Source organism: Anabrus simplex, chromosome X (genome assembly GCF_040414725.1).
Source record: "Anabrus simplex isolate iqAnaSimp1 chromosome X, ASM4041472v1, whole genome shotgun sequence".
Classification (NCBI taxonomy): Eukaryota; Metazoa; Arthropoda; class Insecta; order Orthoptera; family Tettigoniidae; genus Anabrus; species Anabrus simplex.
In genome coordinates, this window is record NC_090279.1 from 122,482,754 (window position 1) to 122,508,305 (window position 25,552).

Here is a 25,552-nt window from a genome sequence, read left to right on the forward strand (position 1 = left end):
ATTGGAAACCACGGAAAACCATCTTCAGGGCTGCCGACAGTGGGGCTCGAACCCACGATCTCCCGATTACTGGATACTGGCCGCACTTAAGCGACTGCAGCTATCGAGCTCGGTAAAACCAAGGTTTTGGTTTATTAAAATTTCTACGTTCATTCGAAACGAAGGTCCTTTGGAAATGGTGATAGTAAAGCAGAAAATTTTTCACTTCAAAAATGAAGGTTATGAGACTAACGCGTGGCGTAAGTTTGGAAAGCATGTTACTTACATTTCATTAGCACACTATTTAAGCAGAAAAAAATAACGGACGTCACCTCAGAAAAGGATAATAATGAAAAAACAAAAGAAAATTAAAAGACTTCAGGGCCTTAGCCCATATTTGTAGCACATCATCCGGGCATATCTAAATAGAAAGATGCCCAAACGGAGTGTCCACGCACGAGGCTTGTAGCCATCTTGGAACTCGACAATGCACTGAGGCTACGCTACAAGGCGAGCCTGTTGCAGAAGCCAGTAGAACAGCGAGCGGACCTAAGATCAGCCTCGCTCTCAGGCTGGCCTGAGACGGACCAATAGACAACAGGAAAATTGTGACTTACATGAAGTTAAAACAGTTGAAGTACTCCGCGGACGGACGGAATACAGACATTAGTCGCACTGTACAAACAGAGTTGGAATAGGTTCCCAAAAGATACAAATTTCAAGGGGGAGTCACCAAAGGCTAAAATCGTGTCCCACCGGGGACATATTTAACAATACCTCTTCATTAAAAGTCATGAATAACTGGAGAATCGAAATTGTGAAAGACCAAGAAATCAGCATACAAGATGAAAATATATGGGAGACGCCTAGCTTTAGAACGTTGGTGAACAAACATCATTTTGCTAAAAACCCAAGATGAGAACACCACTGCACGGACGGATGAAAAGCACAGCGTGGGAAGAAGAGAACCTGGGAAGAGAAGAAAGCACACTCATCTGCAAAATTAATACAATTTAACTACTTAGTTGGTCACATTATGAAATGACAATAATAAGTAATGGAATGGATAATATTTACTATCCATATGTATGGATTGTTTTGTAAAAGGTCAGTCTGCGATAAATTTGACAGGAGGTGATAGCAGGGGGTTCGGCCTAATGAGGATTGAGGTCGATTTTTAAGTCTGTCATATGCGTCCGGAGTATTGCATTTCCAAGTGAAGTGAGAGACTTCGAAACTGTCTATAACTCTCGGTGGTAGATATGATCTAATTTTCCACGTAGTTATGACATGTGACTCAGTTAGTGAGAGATGTTCCTGGTAGATGTACGTATGTTGGGTATCCAGCCCGAAGGCTGGTTGGATCCTCAATAGGTTCACCATTAGCTGTCATAGATGGCCTAGGTGTCACTGAAGAGGCATACTAGGGAAATGAGGAGTGAGGTAGTTTCCCATTGCTTTCCTCACCTGGTAGATATTCCAGAGTTAATAGTGTAGATAATGCCGAGGTTTCTTTGTTAAAAGGCCTGAGGGAAAATCGTGAGGAGAGAATGTTTTGAAATATGGTATGTTCCATGGTTTGAACAATGAACAGGATCTCATATTAAGAGGGATGCTTTGTTCATCTATTAACTCCATTAATACCAGCGAAACACACATCATATTCCACACATCCCAACAGATTTGAGTTCATTCGTGATGGCAGTAGTGTTGACCGAGAAATTGTCTGATAATACACGGATTTTGACGTAGATTTGAGCTGTAGTAAATGGCCGTCCGTGGCGAGATTTGTTTGCTCACTTGTAAGTCAGGGGAGAGCGGCAGCTATAAACCTATTTGACGAAATAACAGGTGCTCACATTTATTTGAGGCGGACCGTGTTTGGAAATAGAAGAGCGTGTTAAAACAATATTGATGCTAAAATAAATAAGGAGTTACTTGAATTTCAATTCTATTGCATAGGCAAATGACAGAGTGGATTTTCAGTAACAGTTCCAAACATTTGAATTTGTATTACACTTTCGATATTTCCATAACACAGTCATAGCTCATATTCCGACTGGGCATTTTAATAATTATTTAAGTGTAAGAAGAATGTCCTTAGATATTTAGGTTTTCCATTTCTTGATGTTTGTAGTGCAGCTAGGTATTAAGGATTTTCGATGGGATGTCCTCCAGTGGAAATGTAAGATGGTGGTTGAGGTTTATGGAAGGGATTCCTGGGATTGCTGGGCCATACTATGATCATGAAATGATGTTGCCAGCCAACTGCTCCTAGATGATGTGTGAGAATCCCCGTTTAACACAAAGTCAGTAACACATGGTTATTTCATAAGATGTAATAGCACACATCCATTAGTCCATGGGATACCCATGATTCATGGCCATGCTGCTCATAAAAGAGTTGTCATATTTTGCACGTTTATATTTTAGCAGTGGATGTAGTTGTAGTGACAAATAATATTTAACGGTTACCCACGTGTCGAGCTTATTTTGGTGATTCGCTGAACGTCATAACAAAATCACAGCATGGGTAAAATTTTGGTAGTATAGGATTTCCTTTAACAGGTTTTCATGGATTTATTTCATCACTGACTGCAATCTGTTGTTTTGGTTTGTGAAGTAACTTCATACATTTAACATACACAATACTGTTTTATCTTGTGTAATAATACACCTGTCACTGGCACTTGAGGTCCTCTTGTTTCGGCGAGTTGCTTAGGTCATCAGGCATGTTCAATTAACTTAAGTCCAATGAGGGGTCACTTTGGTCATCAGGAACGTTTCCTTAACCTTGAACATTAATGTTATTGGATGACCGTGATAGCTCAGTACTGTGAATTGGAGGTTACACAGATTCATTTAAGGGTCCAGGTAACTTGTTCTATACCGACGGTCTGTTAGTGGACAGCCTAAATTAAAAGAGGTCTGGAGATCACTTCCTGATATATAGATGATCGAGAATCATAATGCACTCTTGCTTATGGAGCCAAGCAAATTGAATCTCATACTGTTTTCTAATTAACCACAAAGTCGTTTCCTATAAATATCCCTTGAGGCTTTCTTTTGTGGTGGTAATTAATTCCATCCCGATATTGTCCAAACGCAGCATTATATTAAGGCCACCGACCAGAGTTTATGGCCATATTTGTGAAGAAACCCACCATTATATTACACTGTTTTTGATTGTATTCACACAGTCAGATTATGTAAGCCTTTAATTTAAGTAAGTAAGCCTTCCTTCATACCCCATAGTCACGTATAGAAGTGACGAAGAGCCATTAACACCCCCTAAAACAAAACAGTTAACACTTCCTGCCAAAAACCTGGAAGAGGCAAATATTAATTTGACATGACAAAAAGGGTTCAGTACTCAGTGTGTCTCTTCAACACTTGCAACGTTGAGAAATAAGAGATTTACCGTGACTTATTTGTGGTTTCATTAGAGAAAAGCAAGTGGCCAATTCTCTGACACTAGATAAACAAAAATTGAGGAACTTTTGCACGAGTATACAGCAGCTGTCGACATACGAGTCCTTACTTACAGACGCCTCCTCGAGAACTAGGTGATCTTCATGAACAGGTACGGGCACTGAAGTTTAACTTTCAATTTGCATTCAGAACAGGTTGACAGACACAATATTATCGTACAAGAGCCGCGGGAGCAGGTACAGTTTTGAGCTACTGGCCTACCCATAATTAAAGGGACACACTTGTGACATGTAGGAAGGGGAGCACAGGTGTGCTCAGTCTTCAGCAAACACTTCTTCAATTGTGTACCTTATTATGACTTGATGCGGCACTTAGTTATCCTCTAGAATTGTTAATACGAACGTTTCAATATTTTTTCATCAGTTTCTAGTCTTACCACATCTCCTTGTCGTATGATTCTTCTGTGTTAATCCGGATTACTTCATATCCCCACATCTGGGCAGCTCCTCAATGAGTGTTACTGACCATACTGCTACTGATGTCCGAAAGCAGAATAAGTGTCGTCAACGGCTGAAAACAAGCGGGCGTCATATATCTGTGACTGATGAGGAGAAAGTCAGAAGATTTCCTCTGCTTCTTTTTCTTTCCTGATTGCTTTACGTCGCACCGACACACACCCTTGCTTCCATCGCACACGGACCTTGGATTATGTTACTTGAAAATTGTATCTCAGAAGAAATGGCACAAAGGGATGGACTGCTCTCCAGTGTACATGATGAGGTGTGCCGAGAAGGAGCCGATCTGAATTAAAAACTTATTACTTCTCTGCTGTGTGCGATGGCAAATGCCTGGTTACATCTCCCAGATTGGAGAACGCCCTGTGGAACTCCTGAACTCTCGTGCAGTAGTTAGTGGAATGTAAAGCAAAATAACGTTATTTAGCTCTTGCGGCCTTATCCCGGCGTGACGTGACCCTCGTGCGCCTTCTCGGCCGTGTGCACCGAGAGCGTTGTGTCCGTGCGAGCGATATGTCATAAACACGGAGCAGTGCGGCATCTCTCTCGCTTGTGGTTCACATGTGCTCGATTATGTTTACATGATTCTGAGAACATTTTACGGCCTTACTGAGAAAAACGTGTGCCTTACCAACTGTATACCCTCGAATGGGAACTGTTACATAGATTTTCTGACTGAAAATTTTGCGACAGACATTTCACCAGTATTGGTTCTCCTGTGTATGTATTTCGAGAAGGCAATTCTCTCAGAGATATGCATAATACAAATACTGGAAAAGTGTGGCTTCGCACCCGTGTGAATCCCCATCTGACGTGTAAGGTGTCCTTTACGGCTGGAGGATTTGCTACAGACGTTGCATTAGTATAGCTTCTCACCGGTGTGAGTAGGCATGTGATTCGAGAGTGTCCTTTTATCTGTGAACACCTTAGCACAAGTTTTGCAAATAAACTCGCGTGTGTGCATGTGCATATGACGTGTTAAAGTGTCTTTCTGGATGAAGGATTTGTCACAGACCTTACACCCGTATGGCTTCTCTCATGTGTAAGTCCGCATTTGCTTCGGGAGTGAACATTGATGAGGGAAGAGCTTACCACAAATATTACAACAGTATCACTTCACGCCTGTGTGAATCGGCATGTGTTTCGAGAGATTATTTATATAGTCGGAAAACTTAACACAGATGCATCAGAATGGCTTCTCGCCTGTGTGAGTACGCATGTGGACTGTGAAATGGCTTCTCAGACTGTAGTATTTACCACAGACATTGCAGCAGTGTTGCTTCTGGGTTCTGTGAGTCCACGTATGTTTTGAGAGTGTACTTTTATCCAAGAAGAGCTTGCCACAAGAATTGCAACACAATGGCTTCTCGTGTAAATGAGAGCGCACGTGAAGTGTTAGATGGGATGCCTGGCGGAAGGATTTGCCACAAACCGTGCAAGAGTATGGCTTCTCTCCTGTATGATTCCGCATGTGTATCGTGAATGAACCCTTAAAGGTGAAGGGCTTACTACAAATATTGCACCAGTAAGGCTTTTCGCCTGTGTGAGTCCGCATGTGGCCAGTTAGATTGCCTTTCTTGACGAATTTTTTACCACAGATATTGCATTCGCTTCCTATCATACTTGTATGTAACCGCATGTGCTCTTCGAGCTGGTTCCGATTAGTAAAGCATTTATGACAAAATTCGCAAACAAGGCGCAGGTGGATCCTCAAGTGTTTCGACAAGCTACTTCCGCTGCTGAAGACCTTTCCACAGTAATCGCAGTTGAAGGGACGATCATCTTTGTGTCTCTTCAGATGTCGCAAAAGGCCCAACTTCCCAGCCAGAAATTTTCCGCACACATTGCACTTAAAACAAGGTGCTCCGCCATCCGGTGGTAGATGATCTGCGTTCCTCACCTCGGTCCTCGATCTACAGTGACAAATAAAACCTTGTTAATAATAGTTCAACAGGCAAGTCCTCTACAACTCTCAGACAAAGAAATTGCTCCTAAGCATTCCACTCGCTGACATCCCATTCAGAGACCTCGTTACTAATGAACATCACATTCGTGAGGGTAAACATCATCTGAGGCCAAGTTCAGTGGTCTAAAATTTCAAAACCAATCACTTTTTACGAGGATGTGACGCGTCTTTTCTCCCGAACCAAAATATGTCTCGCAAGAAACTTCTGACGGTTTAGGAATGCACGAGCTCATAGACAACCTTCTAAATAAAGGTACCTTGTTGGATATTACTGAAGGTTGTTACATCCGATAAGATATATAGTTCAATTCAGGCTTCAATTTGAATGAAATTTCAGAAAAATCTTAAACACACTTTGATTTCCTGATCGCATTCTTTAGAAAAAATAAATTTCTCAATAGCAGATTAGCATTTCCAAATATGCACAATAACTTTTTCAAGCCACTCACATTCTCTGCAATAACCTCGCTAAATTCCCCGTCTTTCCATCCCTCTACACCTCTCGCGCTGCCCCTCCCTACTCCCCCGCCCATCCTCTACCACAGGGCACAGTGCATCTGCGACGCTGTGCATCATAACATTCACTTTCTTCTCTAACGCACACCACAGCACACGGCACTAGAAGTGAGTCGTACACTGTTCCGTTACTTCACGTAAAACACGTTCAAGCAAACCTGCCATCTTTTGAAAAGGGCTATCAGTAAAACTCACGCGCGACAAAAAATCTAACGATTTTCGACGTACCCCGGCTTGACGAAAATAATGATACTGCTGGGCTACTAAATATAATAATTCATGCTTTAAACAGTATACTTCAATGCAATCATATCTACTTACATCATAGGCCAATGATTTGTGGACGAAAATAACATTAAGAAGAAATCCATGTTTAACAGCAGCAGACGTGGTGAGTATTAGTTTGGAGCAAACATAAGAGGACTTCCTTGATAAATTAAGCACAGTTGCGATAACTGAAAAAGGCTTTACACAGTAAAACGCGTTTAATGTAACACGGGCAAGAAATAATATCAAACACACTGCAAGTCACACGGTAGTTCGACTTGAAAGTCACAATAATACCAATAAAAATGGTCCGTTATTGGACATTATATCATATCATTTCAAAGTCACAGTTGCGGCCTTTTTAGCTTCCTGAAAAAGACTTGAGAAAATGTTTTGTCATAACAGGGACCAGGACTCCTGGTGTTCAAAACAGAAATAGACTCCAGAGGTTCATTGGGCATCGATGATCTGAACTCTGTTATATTTTTCTTCACAAGGCTGATATCAGGTTCACATTCTGCATTGCTATGGGGTATGGTGAGAATATACATCATACATCATTACTCTAGAAATTCGGTTATACTTAAGAAGTCCTTCGGCTCCACGAATTCTTGATATTTGTGCCCAACTGGAATTGCTTGCAGCATCGTGATTTGCAACCAAAGTATCATCAACCTGAACTCATTCACCACCTCATGTGTAGTTTCATTCTCTTCTTTCATAACATGATAGGAAACCTTTCCAAGAAAAAAACAAATGGAAGAAAACTGTGTATCTTAAATTTTGTCTAACCTAGCATCCTTTAACACATCATCTTTGAGTGGAAACTTGTTGATGTAGTCACAGGCAGAGCAAAGGTAGTTTCTCACTGATGAAAAGAAAAGAGTTTTATCTGTATCCTGGAGATCATTCACAATGTTGGAAGTCTGAATGCCAATAACTAACTGAACGTCACTTAAATCGTTGCGAACACCATGTGCAATATTACTATCACACCCACATACCGTGCAAAAGGCAAATTTTACTCCCTTTCTTCATTTAGTATGCATTTAAAATGAACATAATATGATTCTTTAAATGTCTGCAAGTACTATTTCTTGCTGGATTTATTCATGATAATCTACAATCGGAATATAGAGTATGAAAATGTCCGAGAACAAACTGAAACATCACATAAAATTATAACAAACACTCAAGGCAGTCAAACACTTCTTTAAAACACGTCAAAGCACACAAAGTCTTGAACAATTAAATGAACACGACAACAACCTCGTGAACAAGGATATGCACATGGTAAAAAACGCACACGCACACACACACACACACGTGGAACTAATGTAATTATTATTATTATTATTATTATTATTATTATTATTATTATTATTATTATTATTATTATTATTATTATTATTTATAACTTAATGGGCTTCGCTAACAGCGGTATACAGGAAACTGAGAAGTTATAACACAAAAACTCAAACACTTCAAAAAAATCATAATCTTAAAAGGCCAAAACATTCTTGATTTTAGTATGCATGGAAAATCAACAGAATATGATTCTTTAAATGTCTGGAAGTACTGTTCGTAAACAAACAACAACACTCGCGTTGTCAAAGAATATAGGTTAAATCACAACAAGCGAACGGAACGGAACAAAGAATTTGCGGAGCAGAGCCTGTCGACACCTAATATTCACACGGAAGAACTGTTATCCCAGATTTAAATTCAATTCCAATAGCCACACAAACATCACAGAGTTAAAAATACCAATCATATCAAAGAATGAGTTATCGACTATCGTGGCCTTGCCTTCAACCAAGACCGAGCGTGCTTCGAATCACGCAAACAATCGATTGTACGGAAGTGGAGCGATTATCGAATGTTGTTTCAAATTTTTGTCCGCGAATTCGTAAAATGACACTGTTCATCCGTAAAACAGTAAAATGCTGCTATTTCCGTAAATTTTACGGATAAACCGTAAAAGTTGGCAGGTATGGCTCAAGTCTAAATAGTAAATTCCCCTTTTTTCTTTTCTTCTGGTCTTATATTGAACTACGAATTCCTTATAGGACATTGGCACATAATATGGCATCCATCTCACATAGAAAACTTTAACAAACTTCAAATTACCAACTACAGCACAATTCCCAAGTTTGGAAAATGAACAAAACGTCTTATACTGCAGTTTTCAGCCAGAAAGATTCAACGGATTTTTCATGTAACATAGACACACATCATACTCCTAAAATATGTGATATAAGTTCTTTCCTTATCTTAAACTATAGGCAACACAAAGTTGTACACGGAATCTCATGATCTTACTATACATGCAGAAAACTAGTATTAAAGTGTAAAATTTTGTCATAAGAACCAGTGTCATGTTTTCAACCCAAAATTGATGAATCTCATAAGTGGAAAAAACCTATTGAGCATTTTGTTACGCAAATTCAAAATGATTTCAATATGGAAAATATCTTACAACGTAACATGCTGTTATAGAATGAATGTTAACATTTTTAACTCAGTGCTGTCAATTTTTTTCTAATTCATTACCACTCATTTTTACTCTTAGTCTATCTCAATCATTTTAAACATAGAGTTAAATTGTTATAGTGCATTGCCCTCTATGTTTATTTATATATGTGTCTACGCCTGTTTTTCAATTTTTGGCTCTAAGATGACGCAGAAATTGGCGTTGAAACTAGTCCAACAACTAATTAAACGGTTGTACTTTAATAAAAAAAATTTTGCCAGGGGCTTTACGTCGCACCGACACAGATAGGTCTTATGGCGACGATGGGATAGGAAAGGCCTAGGAGTTGGAAGGAAGCGGCCGTGGCCTTAATTAAGGTACAGCCCCAGCATTTGTTTGGTGTGAAAATGGGAAACCATGGAAAAATATTTTAGGGCTGCAGACAGTGGGGTTCGAACGTACTATCTCCCGAATACTGGATACTGGCCGCACTTAAGCGACTGTAGTTATCGAGCTCGGTACATTATGAAGTCGACAAAGAATATGGGTTTGGTAGTAGTGTTTTATTACAATGTTCTGAAACCCTGAATTTGAACCGAAATGCAAGCCATCATTTCCTTGAATATTCTTACAAATGTTCCTTTAACACTACAGCTAGAAGGAGAATGAAAATCATGGCCTGAGCCAAAATTTGAGATTACAGAACATTGAATTTCATCATAGTGGATACTGCTGCTACATAAAAGAAGGAATGAGATCCCTTCTACTTCAAAAGGCCATGGACAAAGTGAATATTTATAGTGGAATAACATCATTGGGTAGCATCCAAGTCTATGCCTGTTTCCCCACCGCAGAGTGATTCTACATATTCTAGGAAAGAAGAGCGAGAAATACGAATTTCTTGGTTAAAGGTGAGATCAAGAACATGGAAAAAGCCTATCATGAAGGCCAAAATACATTGTAACACGAAGTAGCACTTCCCATTTCAGCTACATGCACTGAATTCACATGGACCAGTCGAATGCATGACTTCCTAACAAGCAAAGTAGTGGAAGGCTCGACCACGTGTTATTACTCTACTCTTAGGGGAAATTAAGCGGACAAATAATGAAAGGGGGACACTGATTCCAGATACGACAGGCTAAACCTTTTGATCATCACACAAAGTATTGATGTTGACACCACTAGACAACAGGGGGCCGAAAATACGACACTGGACTGTATGCCATACATTTTGTGGCCAAAGGTGTAAAATTCTGTAGCCAATCTTCCTTATGTGATTATGTGATTTTTGACACAAGTGATTTATGAGGTTCACAATTAGTTTTTCAGTAAAATTATATGATATTTTGCTCCTATATTCTCCACCAACCAGCTACATTGCTGTAACACGTGGCACGTCCCAGGCGATGGATACGGCTCCCCCACTGGCATGTGGGCAGACTTGAGTGAAATATAATAGCTCTCGCGAACCAAACACGCACCAAGTCTATAATGGCAATTTTGGTGGAGAGTGACACATTCCTTTCTGGAAGTTAATGCAGAAAGGAACGTAGTGTTTCTTCTCTAGAGGATCGGCTGCAAAAGGCGTCTGTTTCCCATGTACGGAGCACCGTAAATACCTGGTGTCACTAGCTCACAAATGCTTCAAGACAAGCCGGCCGTAAAATAATACCATCACATGATTACAGAAATATGTCCCATGTAATCGGTACCAAGGTTAGGGCCTCCTCTGGAAGGGACGCACGTTGGAAGCGCCCAGCCAGCATGAAAAGTAAGCAAGGGTTACTGTCACACGGGCTGTGGCAACTAAGCAAGCGAGTACCCCCATTCTGTATCGCATCACTGAACAATGTCTGGATGAAGTAGCAAATTGGCGACAGCACTTGTTAGAACGCATTTAGGCATCTGTGAGTTGCAGGAAAATGAAGGAGTGGAGACAAGTCATGCGAAATGGGGTGCAGTTACTATCTGATGAACAATAGAAGCCGAAGAACAACTAATGGTGTTGGCATTATTATAGAATCAAGGTTTGACGGTTCTGTCTCTGACGTGCAGAAGTGTGACCATCGCTTGATGTAACTCGTCTATATTGGGGAGAGAAGAAAATGATAATTTTTCAGTGGAATGCTCCAAAACTGGTCTCGGCACAGAAACCAAAGATGCCTTCTGGGCACTGCCTGACAAGAAGACTGCTATCTTATCGTTGCTGCTGATATAAATGGACATATCGGATGGATGGAAGAAGAACCCACAGTCTATGGCGGACATAGATATGCGCAGAAGAACGATGGCCAACAAATTCCTAATTAAGCAGAAACTATCATTGCGAAGACACAGTTCAAAAAGAGTGATATTCACCTAGTCACGTACTACAGTGGCTCCCATCCAACTCACACTGACTAAATCCTCGTCAGTGTTCTCCCCAGAAATTCTTGTCAGCCAGGTGGCAGGAATAAGTAGCCGGGTGGGGGAATACTACCTCAAAAATGAGTGTTAAAATTTCAATAAATAAATTGTGTATTCCCCTCTGGTTGATACAGGTGGGGCACATGCTTGGATTAACAATAACATCAGAGAGGTAAACATAAACTGAAAAATCGATTTCACTGTTATCACCAACGAGACAAAATAAGATATATCTTTTTCTACCATTAAAAATTTGAAATTTACTTTTAGCATGACATTTTATATGTTGATTCTTCTTTGAGGCCCAGTTGTCTGCAGCTCTTACATAATTGAATTCTGTTGAGTCTGGTCCCTCTAGTGAAATCAGCATCAAATTTTTGAGTGTGCTCTGCTTCATACGATTCCTCAAGGAGGTTTTAACTCTCTTCAAAGCCGAAAATCCCCTTTCACATTCAGCTGTGCTCACAGGTATGGACAGTCCAATAGCAGCTAATCTTGCTAAATTTGGAAAAGATTCCTCAAGCTCGCATATTGTTGCAAACTCCATCATTATTTGTATAGGTCTTAATCCAATGTAGGACTCTCCTTGGAACATTTTTGATGCAACAGACTATTCCAGTTTAGCGCTATTGTTATTTACTACTGGAGGGCTTCCCATTTTAGAGTAGAAATCAATAAGCAACTCAGAAGCTTCATGCTGATCTTGACTTTTTGCATCAAACACTTTTGAAAAGCAGGAAATGATGGGAATATCTGGAAATCTGTGCTCAAGATGTTGGATAACAGTATTTATGTACTTGTAATAAATTGCTGTCTTGAAGGTCACAACATCGACATCTGAATAAGTGATGTGGAAGTCTGACCATTCACCAGAAGATGGTGACTGAGACTATGAAAATGATTTCCTGGAGTGTCTTTCAATTGTAAGACGCTGAGTTTTGTGGCTTCTAAGATTGGCTCACTTTCTGTCAAGCCAATATCTTGCGTTTGCCAAGCTCTAGACAATGTGCACAGAAGAGGTAAGATATCTGAAAGCATCATAATTGCAGCCAAGAAGTATGTCTTCATGTACTTGCTTAAGCCTTCAGCTGTAATATCATTCCTTTCATGGCCTCTCTTTCAAGTGCAGCAACAACAATCACCATAGATCTCCTTAGAGACTGTACAGCAGAGTCATGAGACAACCATCTAGTATCACTAGCCAATTTTAGTTTAATTTTTTTTGCTAGGGGCTTTACGTCGCACCGACACAGATAGGTCTTATGGCGACGATGGGATACGAAAGGCCTAGGAGTTGGAAGGAAGCGGCCGTAGCCTTAATTAAGGTACAGCCCCAGTATTTGCCTGGTGTGAAAATGGGAAGCCACGGAAAACAATCTTCAGGGCTGCCGATTGTGGGATTCGAACCTACTATCTCCCGGATGCAAGCTCACAGCCGCGCGCCTCTAGGCGCACGGCCAACTCGCCCGGTTTAGTTTAATTAGAGGGCTGTCCATGATAATCTGGATTTCAGTTAAACGAGCCATCCTGACTGAGGAATTTTAAAAAAAAGAAAAAAGTTGCCTTAAAATGTCCTTAAACTTCACTAAATAAGGCACTTCAGCTGCTGCCTGGGCACTAGCAAGTGCCAATCTGTGGTTAATGCAGTGACAGTTTACCATGAGTCCATTTGATTCCTCTGTTAGCAGTGTTGCTACTCCCATTTGTTTACAAATCATGACAGCTGCCGCATCAGATCCTAGACCTACCAAATTACAAGTTTTGTTCATGGTCCACTAAACTCTCCTTTCGAAGTCTTGCACACGGTATAGTCACCCAAGTAACTTCCTCCTTTGTCGGTTTCTTCAATGAACATTTTATACATGTGGAACAAAACATACCATTTTCTTTCACAACTAACCATGCAAAATTGCTTAAACCAGTCATTGCTGATGCCCGATAAGCGGTGTTTAGAAGAATGTTTCACTTGTGGTTTTTCATTTTGAATACTTTCCACTTCACCAGATGAGCCGGCCTCAGCAATGTCCTTTTTGGAATTCTCTCCTGGTGTTGAATAATTACTTTTACTAGGTTCTTTCTTTAAAAAATTTAGAAGAGTAGATGTGTGACGAGATTTCCTGCTCATTTTGAGAACACAGATTTTGGCGTCAAAAACACGAAGAATTTAGGTAATTCCCGACAAGAGATTGAAAATAATACGAATATTCGTGATGAATTCGAAAGTAAAGCACAAATGGAAAACACTGACAACAATAGTTCAAATGTAATTAAATGGGAACTATAATTCAACTGAAGTCCATTGTTAGCAGTAGAAAATGTTAAAGAAACCAAAAGTACACCAAACAAACAGATTTGCTTCGAAAACAACTAAGTTGGTGACACTGAACACTAACACATACTCTATCGATTCGTACGTTTCATATTCGATTGTAGATCAATATTTTCCGTTAAAATGACTGCCATAGCAAATGCGCAATCTATATACATATAAATGAATGTTTGTATGTTTGTAAATGACACATCTCCTCCTAAACCACTGGAGCAATTTCAATCAAATTTTGAACACATATTATTTGCTATCTGAAGGTAAGCACCGTGGGGGTAAGCCACTACTAGCCCCCATAGGGGTGGGGGGTTAGGGGTTCAGGTAAAACATAATCGAAAATAGTGTCGAATCCATAGTTTTGGGGGTCGCTAGGTGAATACTGACACTCTCGATTTTTTAAAGGCAAATTTCTGTTCCCATTTGGGTGGGGGGCGAGGGGGGACTGATGATGGATGTATGTGTGTAAATGGCACATCTCCTCCTAAACACTGGAGCAATTTAAATCAAATTTTGAAACATTCTTTGCTATCTGGAGACGAGCACTGTGGGGGTAAGCCACCACTAGACCCTTAGGGGTGGGGGTTACGGGGGTCAGGTACAAATAATCGAAAATAGTATCGAATCCATAGTTTTTGGGGTCGCTGAGGTGAATAGTGACACTCCCGATTTTTTAAAAGTCAAATTCCTGCTCCCATTTGGGTGGAGACGAGGGGGGACTGATATATAAAATTAAACGAAAATAGTGTCGAATACATAGTTTTCGGGGCCGTCGAGATGAATTGTACACTCCGGATTTTTAGTATCAGGGGACACACCACGTGGGGGTAAGACAGCCCAGGAAAACTTAGGGGCGGGGGTGCAAGGGGGTTAGATATACAAATTAACGAAAATAGTGTCGAATCCATACTTTTCAGGGTCGTTGAGATGAATAGTGTCGAATCCATAGTTTTGGGGGTCGCTGAGGTGAATAGTGGCACTCCCGATTTTTTAAGTCAAATTACCGAGCTCAATAGCTGCAGTCGCTTAAGTGCGGCCAGTATCCAGTATTCGGGAGATAGTAGGTTCGAACCCCACTGTCGGCAGCCCTGAAAATGGTTTTCCGTGGTTTCCCATATTCACACCAGGCAAATGCTGGGGCTATACCTTAATTAAGGCCACGGCCACTTCCCTCCCACTCTTAGCCCTTTCCTGTCCTATCGTCGCCATAAGACCTATCTGTGTCGGTGCGACGTAAAGCAACTAGCAAAAAAAAAAAGGCAAATTTCTGCCCCCATTTGGGTGGGAGGCGAGGAGGGACTGATGATGGATGTATATGTGTAAATGACACATCTCCTCCCAAACCACTGGAGCAATTTCAATCAAATTTTTAAACGTATTCTTTGCTATCTGGAGACGAGCACTGTGGGGGTGAACCACCTCTAGCCCCCTTAGGGGTGAAGGTTAGGGGGATCAGGTAAAAAATAATAGAAAATAGTGTCGAATCCATAGCTTTTGGGGTCGCTGAGGTGAATAGCGACACACTCGATTTTTTAAAAGTCAAATATCTGCTCCCATTTGGGTGAGGGCGAGGGGGGCTGACATATAAAATTAAACAAAATAGTGTCGAATACATAGTTTTCGATTTCGGCGAGGTAAATTATACACTTCGAAATTTTAATATCAGGAGACAAACCACGTGGGGGTAGGACACCGCAGGAACCCTTAGGGGAGGGGGGAGGGGCTGAGATATAAAAATCATCGAAAGTAGTGTCGAATCTATACTTTTCGGGGTCGCTGTGATGAATAATGGCACTTCGGAATTTTTTAAAGTTCAGCCCCCTTCCTGGTGGGTGGCAATTGGAGAGTGATATATAAAAATAAACAAAAATAATGTTGAATAGCCAGAGTTGTCGGGGTCGCTGAGATGAATGGTGAGACCCCGAATATTTTACAAGTCCAAGTTCATCCTCCTTTCTGGTGGGGGGTGAGGGGGATTTAGATTTAAAAATAAACGAAAATAGGGTCGAAGCCATAGTTTTCGGGGTCGCTGAGATGAATAGTAACACTCCCGATTTTTAAAACAAAAGTTTAACCCCCTTTAGAAGGGAGGAGGAGCTAGATATAATAATAATCGAATATACTGCCTAATCCATAGTTTTCCGGGTCGCTGAGATGAATAGTAACATTCCGGATTTTTAAAGTACAGCATCAGCCCTCTTTAGCATACAGGTTGAGAAAGGGTAAACAAACAAATTGTCAAAAATCCCCCCTTTGGCATAGAGGGTGAGAAAGGGTGAAGAAATAAATAGTCAAGAATGCCCAAGGTAACTGACGTGTGTATGTTCCAGTATGACTTTCAAGTATGACTTACTACTTGGAAAACGTACTGTGGGAATAAGACGCCCCTAGACCCACTTCGGAAGCGGGTGAAATATATAATCCTTATATCGTGATATTGGAAGAACAGTCAAGTGAACATACTAGTCTCGTTTCTTTTCTATTTATTATTATGAAATAATCTAAAAATCTAAGATATAACACTTATGACACAATGATATTAAATAAAGATATAAAACATAGCACAGTCCAAAGAATGATCTCGAGTAGTGTCTATCAATTCCCAACATTCTCCCCACCCTGGTCAACCTCTAGGGGGATGACCAGCTGAATTGGTCGGGCTATTTTATGTCCCTGTGGGGTTCGAAGAATAACAGTCCTTATTTTCTGGTCCCTTCCTTCTAGTAACCTCCCTATTCTTGCCCTTTTCCACAACTGGCGTGGTCGTCCATCTTCTTGAATCAACGCCAGATCTCCGGGTCGAAACTCAATCGATCTCCCAGACACACCTCGAGTTTCATGAAAGCTCTTGAGTTCTAAGAGGTACTCCATGGTCCATCGTCTCCAAAAGTCGTCTGAAAGTTTTTGTCTCAGTCTGAATTATCTTGTCAAGGCAAGTCTCGTAGTCGGTTCTGGTCCTGTTGGCACGGTCATGAGTCCATCACCAACAAGAAAGTGTGCCGGCGTCAGGGGTTTAGCGTCAACTCCACGGGAGATCGGTCTTGAATTTACCGCAGCTTCAATATTGACTAGAGTGGTGTTAAGCTGTTCTTCTGTAAGTCTTGATAGTCCCAGCACCTTTCTTAGGCATCGCTTAACTGAGCCTACCATTCTCTCCCACCATCCTCCACCAAGCTGCCCGTGGGGCGATGAACTTCCAAGTTATACCGTCTTTGGCGAGGAATCGATGGGTCTCCGAAGATGACAGTGCCTTCCAGAGTTCCGACAGTTCTGCATTGGTGGCCTGAAATGTTTTTGCGTTGTCTGTATATATGGTATGTGGCAGTCCACGCCTACCAGCAAACCTTTGAAGGGCCATAAGGAATGTGTCAGTGGTCATGCTGGAGCATAACTCTAAATGCACCGCACGTGTAACAGCACAAGTGAATAGCGCTATGTAAGCCTTTTCCATCGTCAAGCCTATTTTGATATAGAGGGGACCGGCGAAGTCTATCCCGGTAATTGCAAAGGGAATCGACGGTCTCACCCTATCCGCAGGTAGTGGAGCTTCGATTTGCTGCCCTCTAGGGTTCTTCATGATTCTGCATGGGAGGGAGGCATGCAAGACCCTCTTAACAGTTTGACGAGCTCTAAGGATCCAGAACTCTTCTCGGAGCTCCGACAGTATTACCCGAACTCTAAAATGATGTAGTCTGATGTGTGTTTGCCGAATGAGTAGATACGTGAATGTATGAGAGCCGTCTAGAAGTATTGGGTGCCGTCGCTCCTTAGCGAGGTCCGCACAGTGCAATCGACCCCCGAGGCGGAGGAGTCCGCCTTCAATGAAGGGGTTGAAGGGTCCTATTTTGGATTCTGTAGGAATTGGTCGACCGTCCTGGAGTGCTTGAAGTTCTAGTGCTAAACATTCTCGTTGAACAGATCCTATCCAGTATCTACGTGCCTTTGCGAGCTCGACCGCTGTTAGTTCTGCTATAAGCTTCTCTCGATTGCGAGTGGTGTGTGTAACGCGAAGAATCCAACCAGTAATACGCATCAGTTTCCAGTAGGAACTGAACTTCGAACTGTCTATAACGCAGGAATATGTGGTCGTCGTCATTACATGTTTTATGTTTCTCTTCTTCTCCTCGGGAAGTTGCTCGCTTGGGGTTTGAGCACCAGATGGCCAACATTCCTCACGATGTGCAAGCCATGTGGGTCCATTCCACCACTTGCGCTCATTCCGTATCTGGTCACCACGAAGTCTTCGTGTAAGATGATCAGCCGGGTTCTCATGTCCAGGGCAATGCCTCCACTGACTTGGAGTTGAGTACGATTGAATCTCCGTTACTCTGTTGCAGACGAAGGTTTTCCATCTGTTTGGGTCACTGTGTATCCAACCCAAGGTGACAGTAGAATCCGTCCATAGTATTGCCTGAGTGATATCGTGGCATGTAGCTGCACAGAAATAGGACAGTAATCGTGCTCCCACTAGCGCTGCTAGTAGTTCGAGCCTTGGCAAGGTTACCTTCTTGATCGGGGTGAGCCTGTTCTTGCTGCAGGCCAGATGGACGAGTACGTTGCTTCCCTCGTTCGTGCGAATGTACAAAACCGCCCCATATGCCCTTTCTGAAGCATCACTAAATACGTGGATCTGAACCTTGCCCGCCGTTGAAGTAGCTAGCCACCGCGGAATTTGTACCCGTGAAAGAGAGGATAAGGAGGATGCCCAAGTGTTACATGATGCTCCGATATCAAGAGGTAGCAATTCGTCCCAGTCAATTCCCCTGTTCCACGTATCCTGGAATAACAGCTTACTGAGGAGGGATACGGGGAATAACAGTCCGAGTGGATCATAGAATCTAGCCGTAATCTGTAATAACTTCCTCTTGGTGACTGGTCCTTCAGGTAAAGCCTTGGTGATCTCCTCTGGGTTAATGTAAAGGTTATCCGTTTCTGTATTCCAGTAAATGCCTAGTACCAGCATCTCTACGTTGACCTCTTGACCTTCTGCTCTCCAGATGGCCTTTAGCGAGTCTGAATTAGTGGCCCATTTTGCTAGGTGGAAGTTCATCAATTTCATCAGTGCAGTAAGTTCGTAATACAGGGCAATCACACCATTGTCATTCTCTGCGCCGGATACAAAGTCGTCCATAAAGATATTGTCATCTATGAGGGGTGCTGCAATAGCAAATGTCGTCTTGTATCTGTCGGCGAGTTCCCTCAGTGTTGCTGAAAGCAAGAAAGGACTGCAAGTCAGGCCGAATGGGAGCCTAGTGAAGCGATAGGTCATTATCTCGTCCGTCGTGTGGTAACTTCCGTTACTGTCCTGGGTGACCCTGTACCACAAGAATCTGGTCAAGTCCCTGCCATCCTCGTGCAAGATCAGCTGAAGAAATGCCTGTGTAATATCAGTAATGATGGCCATGGGATGTAGCCTGAATCGTAGTAGAATAGCCAGTATCTCCGGTAACAGATTTGGACCTGCCTCTAAAGCATCGTTGAGAGACGGTGAGTTGGTTTCGTGAGAAGATGCGTCGAAAACTATTCTTCATTTTGTTTTTCCCAGTTTCTCCTTCTTTACAGCTTGGTGCGGGAGATAAAACGTGGTGTTCTTTGGATCTCCAGTAGGTGTTACTTCTATTTGTCCTTTCATGATATGATCCAGCATTTGGTTGCAGTACACCTCCTTTAGAGTGCTATTGTTTTGAAGTCTTTTGATCAAGATATCAAATCGAAGTTCCGCGTTTATCTTGTTACTTGAAGGAAGAACATCCTGCTTTCTTGGTAGGCAGACCACTCTCCGGCGACCTTCCACGCGATAGGTTGCCTTGAATTCTTGAAGAATGGCAGAGTCTTTCTCAGTTAGGTCTCGATTTTGATTTGCAACTATTCCCATTGCCTCTAGATCCCAGAATTTTCTTAGTTCATCATCCGAAGGTGAGATAGCTTGTCGAATGAAGTTCACAACAGTAGAATTCACACAAGTCCCTGATCGGCTTCAATTTAAGATCCATCCAAAAATTGTTGGAATCAGAACGATCGATTCAGATATTCGAATCGGTGAACCGTCCTTCACTATTTTCCAATATTGGTCACTGCCAATTAAGATCTCCACGGGCAGGTTTTCTTTCGAATCAGACCTAGGGTCTGCTAACTGCAATTTGCGTACGTGCGCCCAAGTTTTGATGCCTTGTGGAGCTGCTGGTTGAGGTGAGAGTGAGTGTGCACTTTCGTAAGCTTTCATGGAAACCGTAAAGTTGGTGTAAACTCCTTTCATACTGAGCCTGACAACTCTGCGCTGACATGACGGGTTAGTCTGGGACTCAAATGTGCAAACAGTCAGTTCTCTTTTGTCGGTGGTTAGTAGCTGTAGGTCGTCTATCAGTGATCTTGATATAAATGTTGCCTGACTTCCACTGTCTAGTATACATCGAGTAAGTCGGCTTATCCCTGTAGGTCAGGTGGTTCTTACTTGAGCTGCCTGAAAGAATGTGAAACCTGGTGTGGTGATATCTATTTTTCCTACAGAAGCTGTGTTGGCCTGATCTACTGAGGTCTTGTGACTCCTTCCGTTATCGCAAAGGGATTTATGGTGCGATTTCTTGCAGTTAGCACACTGTGCCTTTCCTTTCTTTCGACAATTGAACGCCGAATGCCCTCGATTGAGGCACAGGAAGCACCGGTTAGCTCTCTTCAGCCTCTCCTTTCGCTCCGTAACGTTTGTGATTTTCTTACAGTCCTAAGCCCAGTGACCTCTTGATTCACAAAAGACGCAAAATGCTTCCGGCCCCTTAACCTCTTTCCCTGCTAAGCCTTTAGGATCGGCATGGACGTGTAGAGCTTCCGCCGTACGGGGTAGCTTGATGATATGGAGGTTTCACCACGAATCTTTTGTGTAGTAAGCGCTCCATCAACTTCCTCACCGAGAAACTCCATTAGTTTGAGGATGTTACCCTCCGAAAGGTCTTTTCGCTTCGCGTGAATGATCCAGCGACGGCATATATCGTCTGGAAATGCTCGGAGGATCTTCGGTGCAAGTACTCGGCCACAGGCGTTCACATCTTCCCCGAGAGCGCGCAGAGCTTGAATGCGGCGATTGCAGTCAATAAACGTAGAATTAAGTGCGTTCGGTGTGGCAAACTGGATGGGCTTAATACATTCTATGTAGTCCAAGTGGGCCTTGTCGCCGTAGCGAGCTTCAAGAATTTTCTTAGTCTCTTCATAAGTCTCGGCCGTCACTGCGATGCCCTCAATCAAATGCTTCGGTTCCCCCTCTAAATAACCCCTCAGAAATATATGTTTATTAATAGTAGAGAGTGACGTGTCCTTATCGATTGACTGTTCGAACTGCTCCCAGAAACGTGCCCATGTTTCTATATTACCTGAGAAGGGTTCTTGTCTTATTTGGGGGAGTCTTAACGTGGTTGAGGGAACAGCTGAGGCAAGTGTTGGTACCGTCTGTGTGTTCGTGAGTCTAAGGTTCGACATCGCGCTTTCAAGTTTTTTCTCCATCCCATGTGAAATGCGAATGATAGCCCGCTTGGCGTTCTCTATATATTCCTCACATGTACTTATGTCATCAGCGTACGCGGTGTCATCCAGGAGGTCGTGAACCTCATCGTCCAGGGCTCTTAATTTATCCAAAGTCTCTTGTAACCTATCTTTACAGAACTCGTAATCCTCGGAAGAGGTAGACTCAGTAAACTCTTGTGCTTTCTCCACGAGACGTGTGATGTTTGCCCTTTCCCTAGCACGTCTTCTTTTCAATTGGTGTAGTCGTGTGTTCGCGTTACCGCCTTCCATACTGGACCTCTAGACGTGAATTTGCTATAGTAAAATAGTGTATTTGATAGGGACTTCGTAATAGCGTGGGAAATATTTCGTTACTTGATCTATTATTAATCGTACTCCGATGTATTGCGACGTAGTTCAAGGAAAGTCAGTAGATGGCAGCACTGGTCACTTAGTCGTGCGTGACGTCTTCTCCAAGTGACGTAAATAAACAATATGGCTACCCTTCCAGCTTAACCAATAAACTATGCGTTTGCACTACAAATACTACTTATACCCCCTTTTTATCGTACTATGCTTTATGCGGTATTTGGAAGTTCCTGAAGTATTTCAGATATTAACAGGAACAAAATTACACATCTGAGAAATGTTACTGTACGTTGATGGCGTGGCGTGATAGGTTTTATTTCGACGGCAGCAATTTTCCCGTAGTCTCCTTACGGAACGTGTAGTAAACCAATGATTACCTATTTAGTCTCTAGTATATTGCCCACTCGCGCTGGAGTGTAGTTCTTCCCGTGTTTCCGGCACCAAAATTATATCGTGATATTGGAAGAACAGTCAAGTAAACATACTAGTCTCGTTTCTTTTCTATATATTGTTGTTATCAAAAAATCTAAAAATCTAAGATATAACACTTATGACACAATGATATTAAATAAAGATATAAAACATAGCACAGTCCAAAGAATGATCTCGAGTAGTGTCTATCAATTCCCAACACCATATTAATAAATATAAGTCAGTTTGGCTCGATCTATATATACTGTACTATACATATATAAATTAAGGCATAAGAATGAAAACAGACGTGAATTAATGAGACCACTATAGGTATCCTAGAAACTTAAAACTTGGTACCAGACAACCTGATGACTTCAGGATCCCTAGAAAAATCTAAAATTCTCAAAATTCTCTGAGAGGAACACGTTGGGAGTTTCAAATCTGCATAAGAACACAGTCGGTGATATTTATCCTGAACGATAATCTATAGGTTTCATGGGCTTAAAAGTTTCCTGAAAGTCCTAATTTGTAATCCCTCCCCCATATCAAGATGGCAAGACAATCTTCCAAACGAGTTAGAAAATAGTAATTTGGCAAAATTATAGCTTTTTGCCTGTAACCGATGGAAAATTTACGAGATGTTTAAAAAAATTTATTTTTACCCCCCCCCAAAATATCGAAATATGGAGGCAATTTTAATGACGGTGCAGACCTTCCTTTCGAGAAATTTGGTGGCTAAACGGTAAGTCGTTTCACAAAACGGATGGCACAATCTCTGTTCAATTTGGAGTGATCTACAATTTTGGTCCTATGACTTTTTGTCGTATCTCCATCCCTTATGTTAAATTTGGCTCCATTTCTGGATTTACCTAAATTTTGCACTTTGTACACGTATAATTGATGGATTGAGTCACTTATAGGAAAGATGGGCTCATCAAATTCTACACGAATATTGGCCCACCCAGCCAAATTCTATGTTTGAAGCTGTCGCATAAGTATGTGAAAAGTAATTCACTGTGTGAAAACCTTACACAAATTTCACCCTATTCAACGTTTCTAAAATAATCTTGCCTTTAAATAGATGAGATACGAGGTAATATCATAGGGCCAGCCATTTAGATAGTAAATTAGGCCAGAATCGTCTTTTTATACAATCCGTTTTTCAATATGAATGCACCGTTTAGCAACAGTTATTCTGTAAATGAAGGTGAACATGCATATACTTCCATATGTCGATCTACATTTATTAATTTAAGTCGATTTGTAGCGATCTAGAAAGGGCTGTGTCTTACATTGTAATTAATACTTTACAAATCAATAGTGACTCTCAGCAGGAGGGCGTCTGCTGTTGTAATCAGTACTCCCCACAACGACTTTAACTAGCAATAGGAAGGGGGTAGTTCTCCAACGCCTGTGTACCATTGTAATGCATAATGCCCTTCTTGATTTGACATGCAGAAGGCAAGGGAGCGTGCATTTAAAAAATACCTCTTTTACCTGATTCTCTTTATCATTAGGTATAAACAAATTTACCCATCAAAATGTGACTGACGTTACGCATAGTGAATTGCGGCAGACAAGTGGACCTGTCATTATCATCACAACTCTGCAACTCGCACTTCACATTGGAAACAACGTCTGAGGACCTCCCTATACTTTTTTCGGATAACGCCAAGAGACATGCAATTAAAATTTTTTATTCACTTCACGTACAGCAATTTACTTCGATATCCGTATACATTGTAGAATACCGTAGCGAAGCACGGGTACATTTGCTAGTACCAAATATTGTATTGAAGTATGTGGTAAAATGTTGTGATAAGCTAGCGATGGAGTGGAGTCGAGAAAGTCTGTCTCGAGTTGAGATCTATGCCTGGAAATGGACACTGCGACGAAATCGAGTCCATGGGAACACGCATCGGTATCTCTGACCGTCGTAAAATTACTTGTAACAACGAAACTAGCGGGGATGAAATCGTGATGTAACGAAGGAAGTGTATTTAAAATAACACTTAATGACTCCAAGACAATATGGTCCAATATATGCGAAGTACAAACATTTCAAATCAGGAATAAAATAATGAACAAAACCTCAAACTAGGTTAAATCTTAACTTACGATAATCTCAAATATTAGTGCGGTATTCGCATTACCACTTCATGAAATTAAGTATGGAAGGACCGAATGTCAGTAATTTCTGTGTAGCTGCTAGTGATATTGTTGCCCGGCCGAGCGGCTCAGACTGTTGTGGAGCTGGCCTTCTGACCCCAACTTGGCAGGTTCGATCCTGGCTCAGTCCGGTATTACTTGAATGTGCTCAAATATGTCAGCCTTGGTAGACTTACTGGCACCTAAAAGAACTCCTACAGCACACAATTCCGGCACATAGGCGTCTCCGAAAACAGTCCAAAGTAGTTACTGGTACGTAAAGACAACAATATTATCAGTATAACACTGTTGACTGGGAGGTGACTGGGAGGATGCCGGTACCAAGCATCACATTGGGATGCATGACTTTAATAATGCTGCTGAAACATAATCCTCTCCAATCAATTTATAAATGTATTTCTATATTGAGAGGATGTAGGTAGAATGTTGTGTTTTAGAACACTACTAATATATCACAATCACCATCTTGTTCTTATAATGGTCTCTAACGATCCGGGCCAATATTATATGATGTATTTCTTCCATTTGTATTGCATGGAATTTGTTAAAATCGTTATTAATTCAAGTATAGACAGAGATTTTTGAACTTGTGGTGTTCTACCGTTCGTTCATAATCGTGTATCATCGTGCTTGGCCACTCCGTCGCTGTGGAGTGCCGTGCGAGTTTGTGACGTCGTGCGGAATCGAGACGAGTGCTCGCAAGCGATTCTACGCTGATCCAAGAGCCGCTCACGCACAACGATATGTTATAGTGAAGCAAAACACTTAAACTCCAATGTAATTGTGCTGACAACAATGAATTTTTATCATTTAAATAAACAGTTTCACAGTATTTATATTTTAATTCGAAACAACCAATGACTCAACTATGTGTTCAAATAATGTAACTAGCACACATCTAGGTTATGTTAGCTGGGCGGTCTGTAAAAACAGCCGGGCGGTGCGCCCATTAAAAAGGTCCTGGGGAGAACACTGCTCGTGAGATGAAGGAATCTCGAAGACGTCCTAGAGACAACAGATGTTCCTTACGAAACCGCTGCGTGAACATCGACCTGTCACCTGTAAGCTGCAGATAAAGTCACCAAAAGTCCAATACTTCGCAGGAAATGGATTACATGGGATCAAATGGTGGCGCCTGAAGGAGGCCAACGTTGTTGCAAAAGTTACAGTGCCACAAATCACCATAGTTCAAGCGAGCCCGAGTAAAGTGAAACATGCCGCATGCTCTA

General features: G+C 41.7%; 1 protein-coding gene across 1 annotated transcript in view; it reads right to left on the bottom strand.

Moving 5' to 3' along the window:
- Window positions 1-482: 482 nt before the first annotated feature.
- Window positions 483-25,552, bottom strand: part of LOC137496916 (oocyte zinc finger protein XlCOF19-like) — a 132,208-nt gene continuing 107,138 nt past the window's right edge. Inside the window, exons 6-7 of the mRNA XM_068230896.1 lie at window positions 5,550-5,839; window positions 483-556 (exon numbers count right to left, since the gene is read on the bottom strand). Of these exons, the coding sequence (XP_068086997.1) occupies window positions 483-556; window positions 5,550-5,839 (364 nt within the window). The remainder of the gene's footprint in view (window positions 557-5,549; window positions 5,840-25,552) is intronic.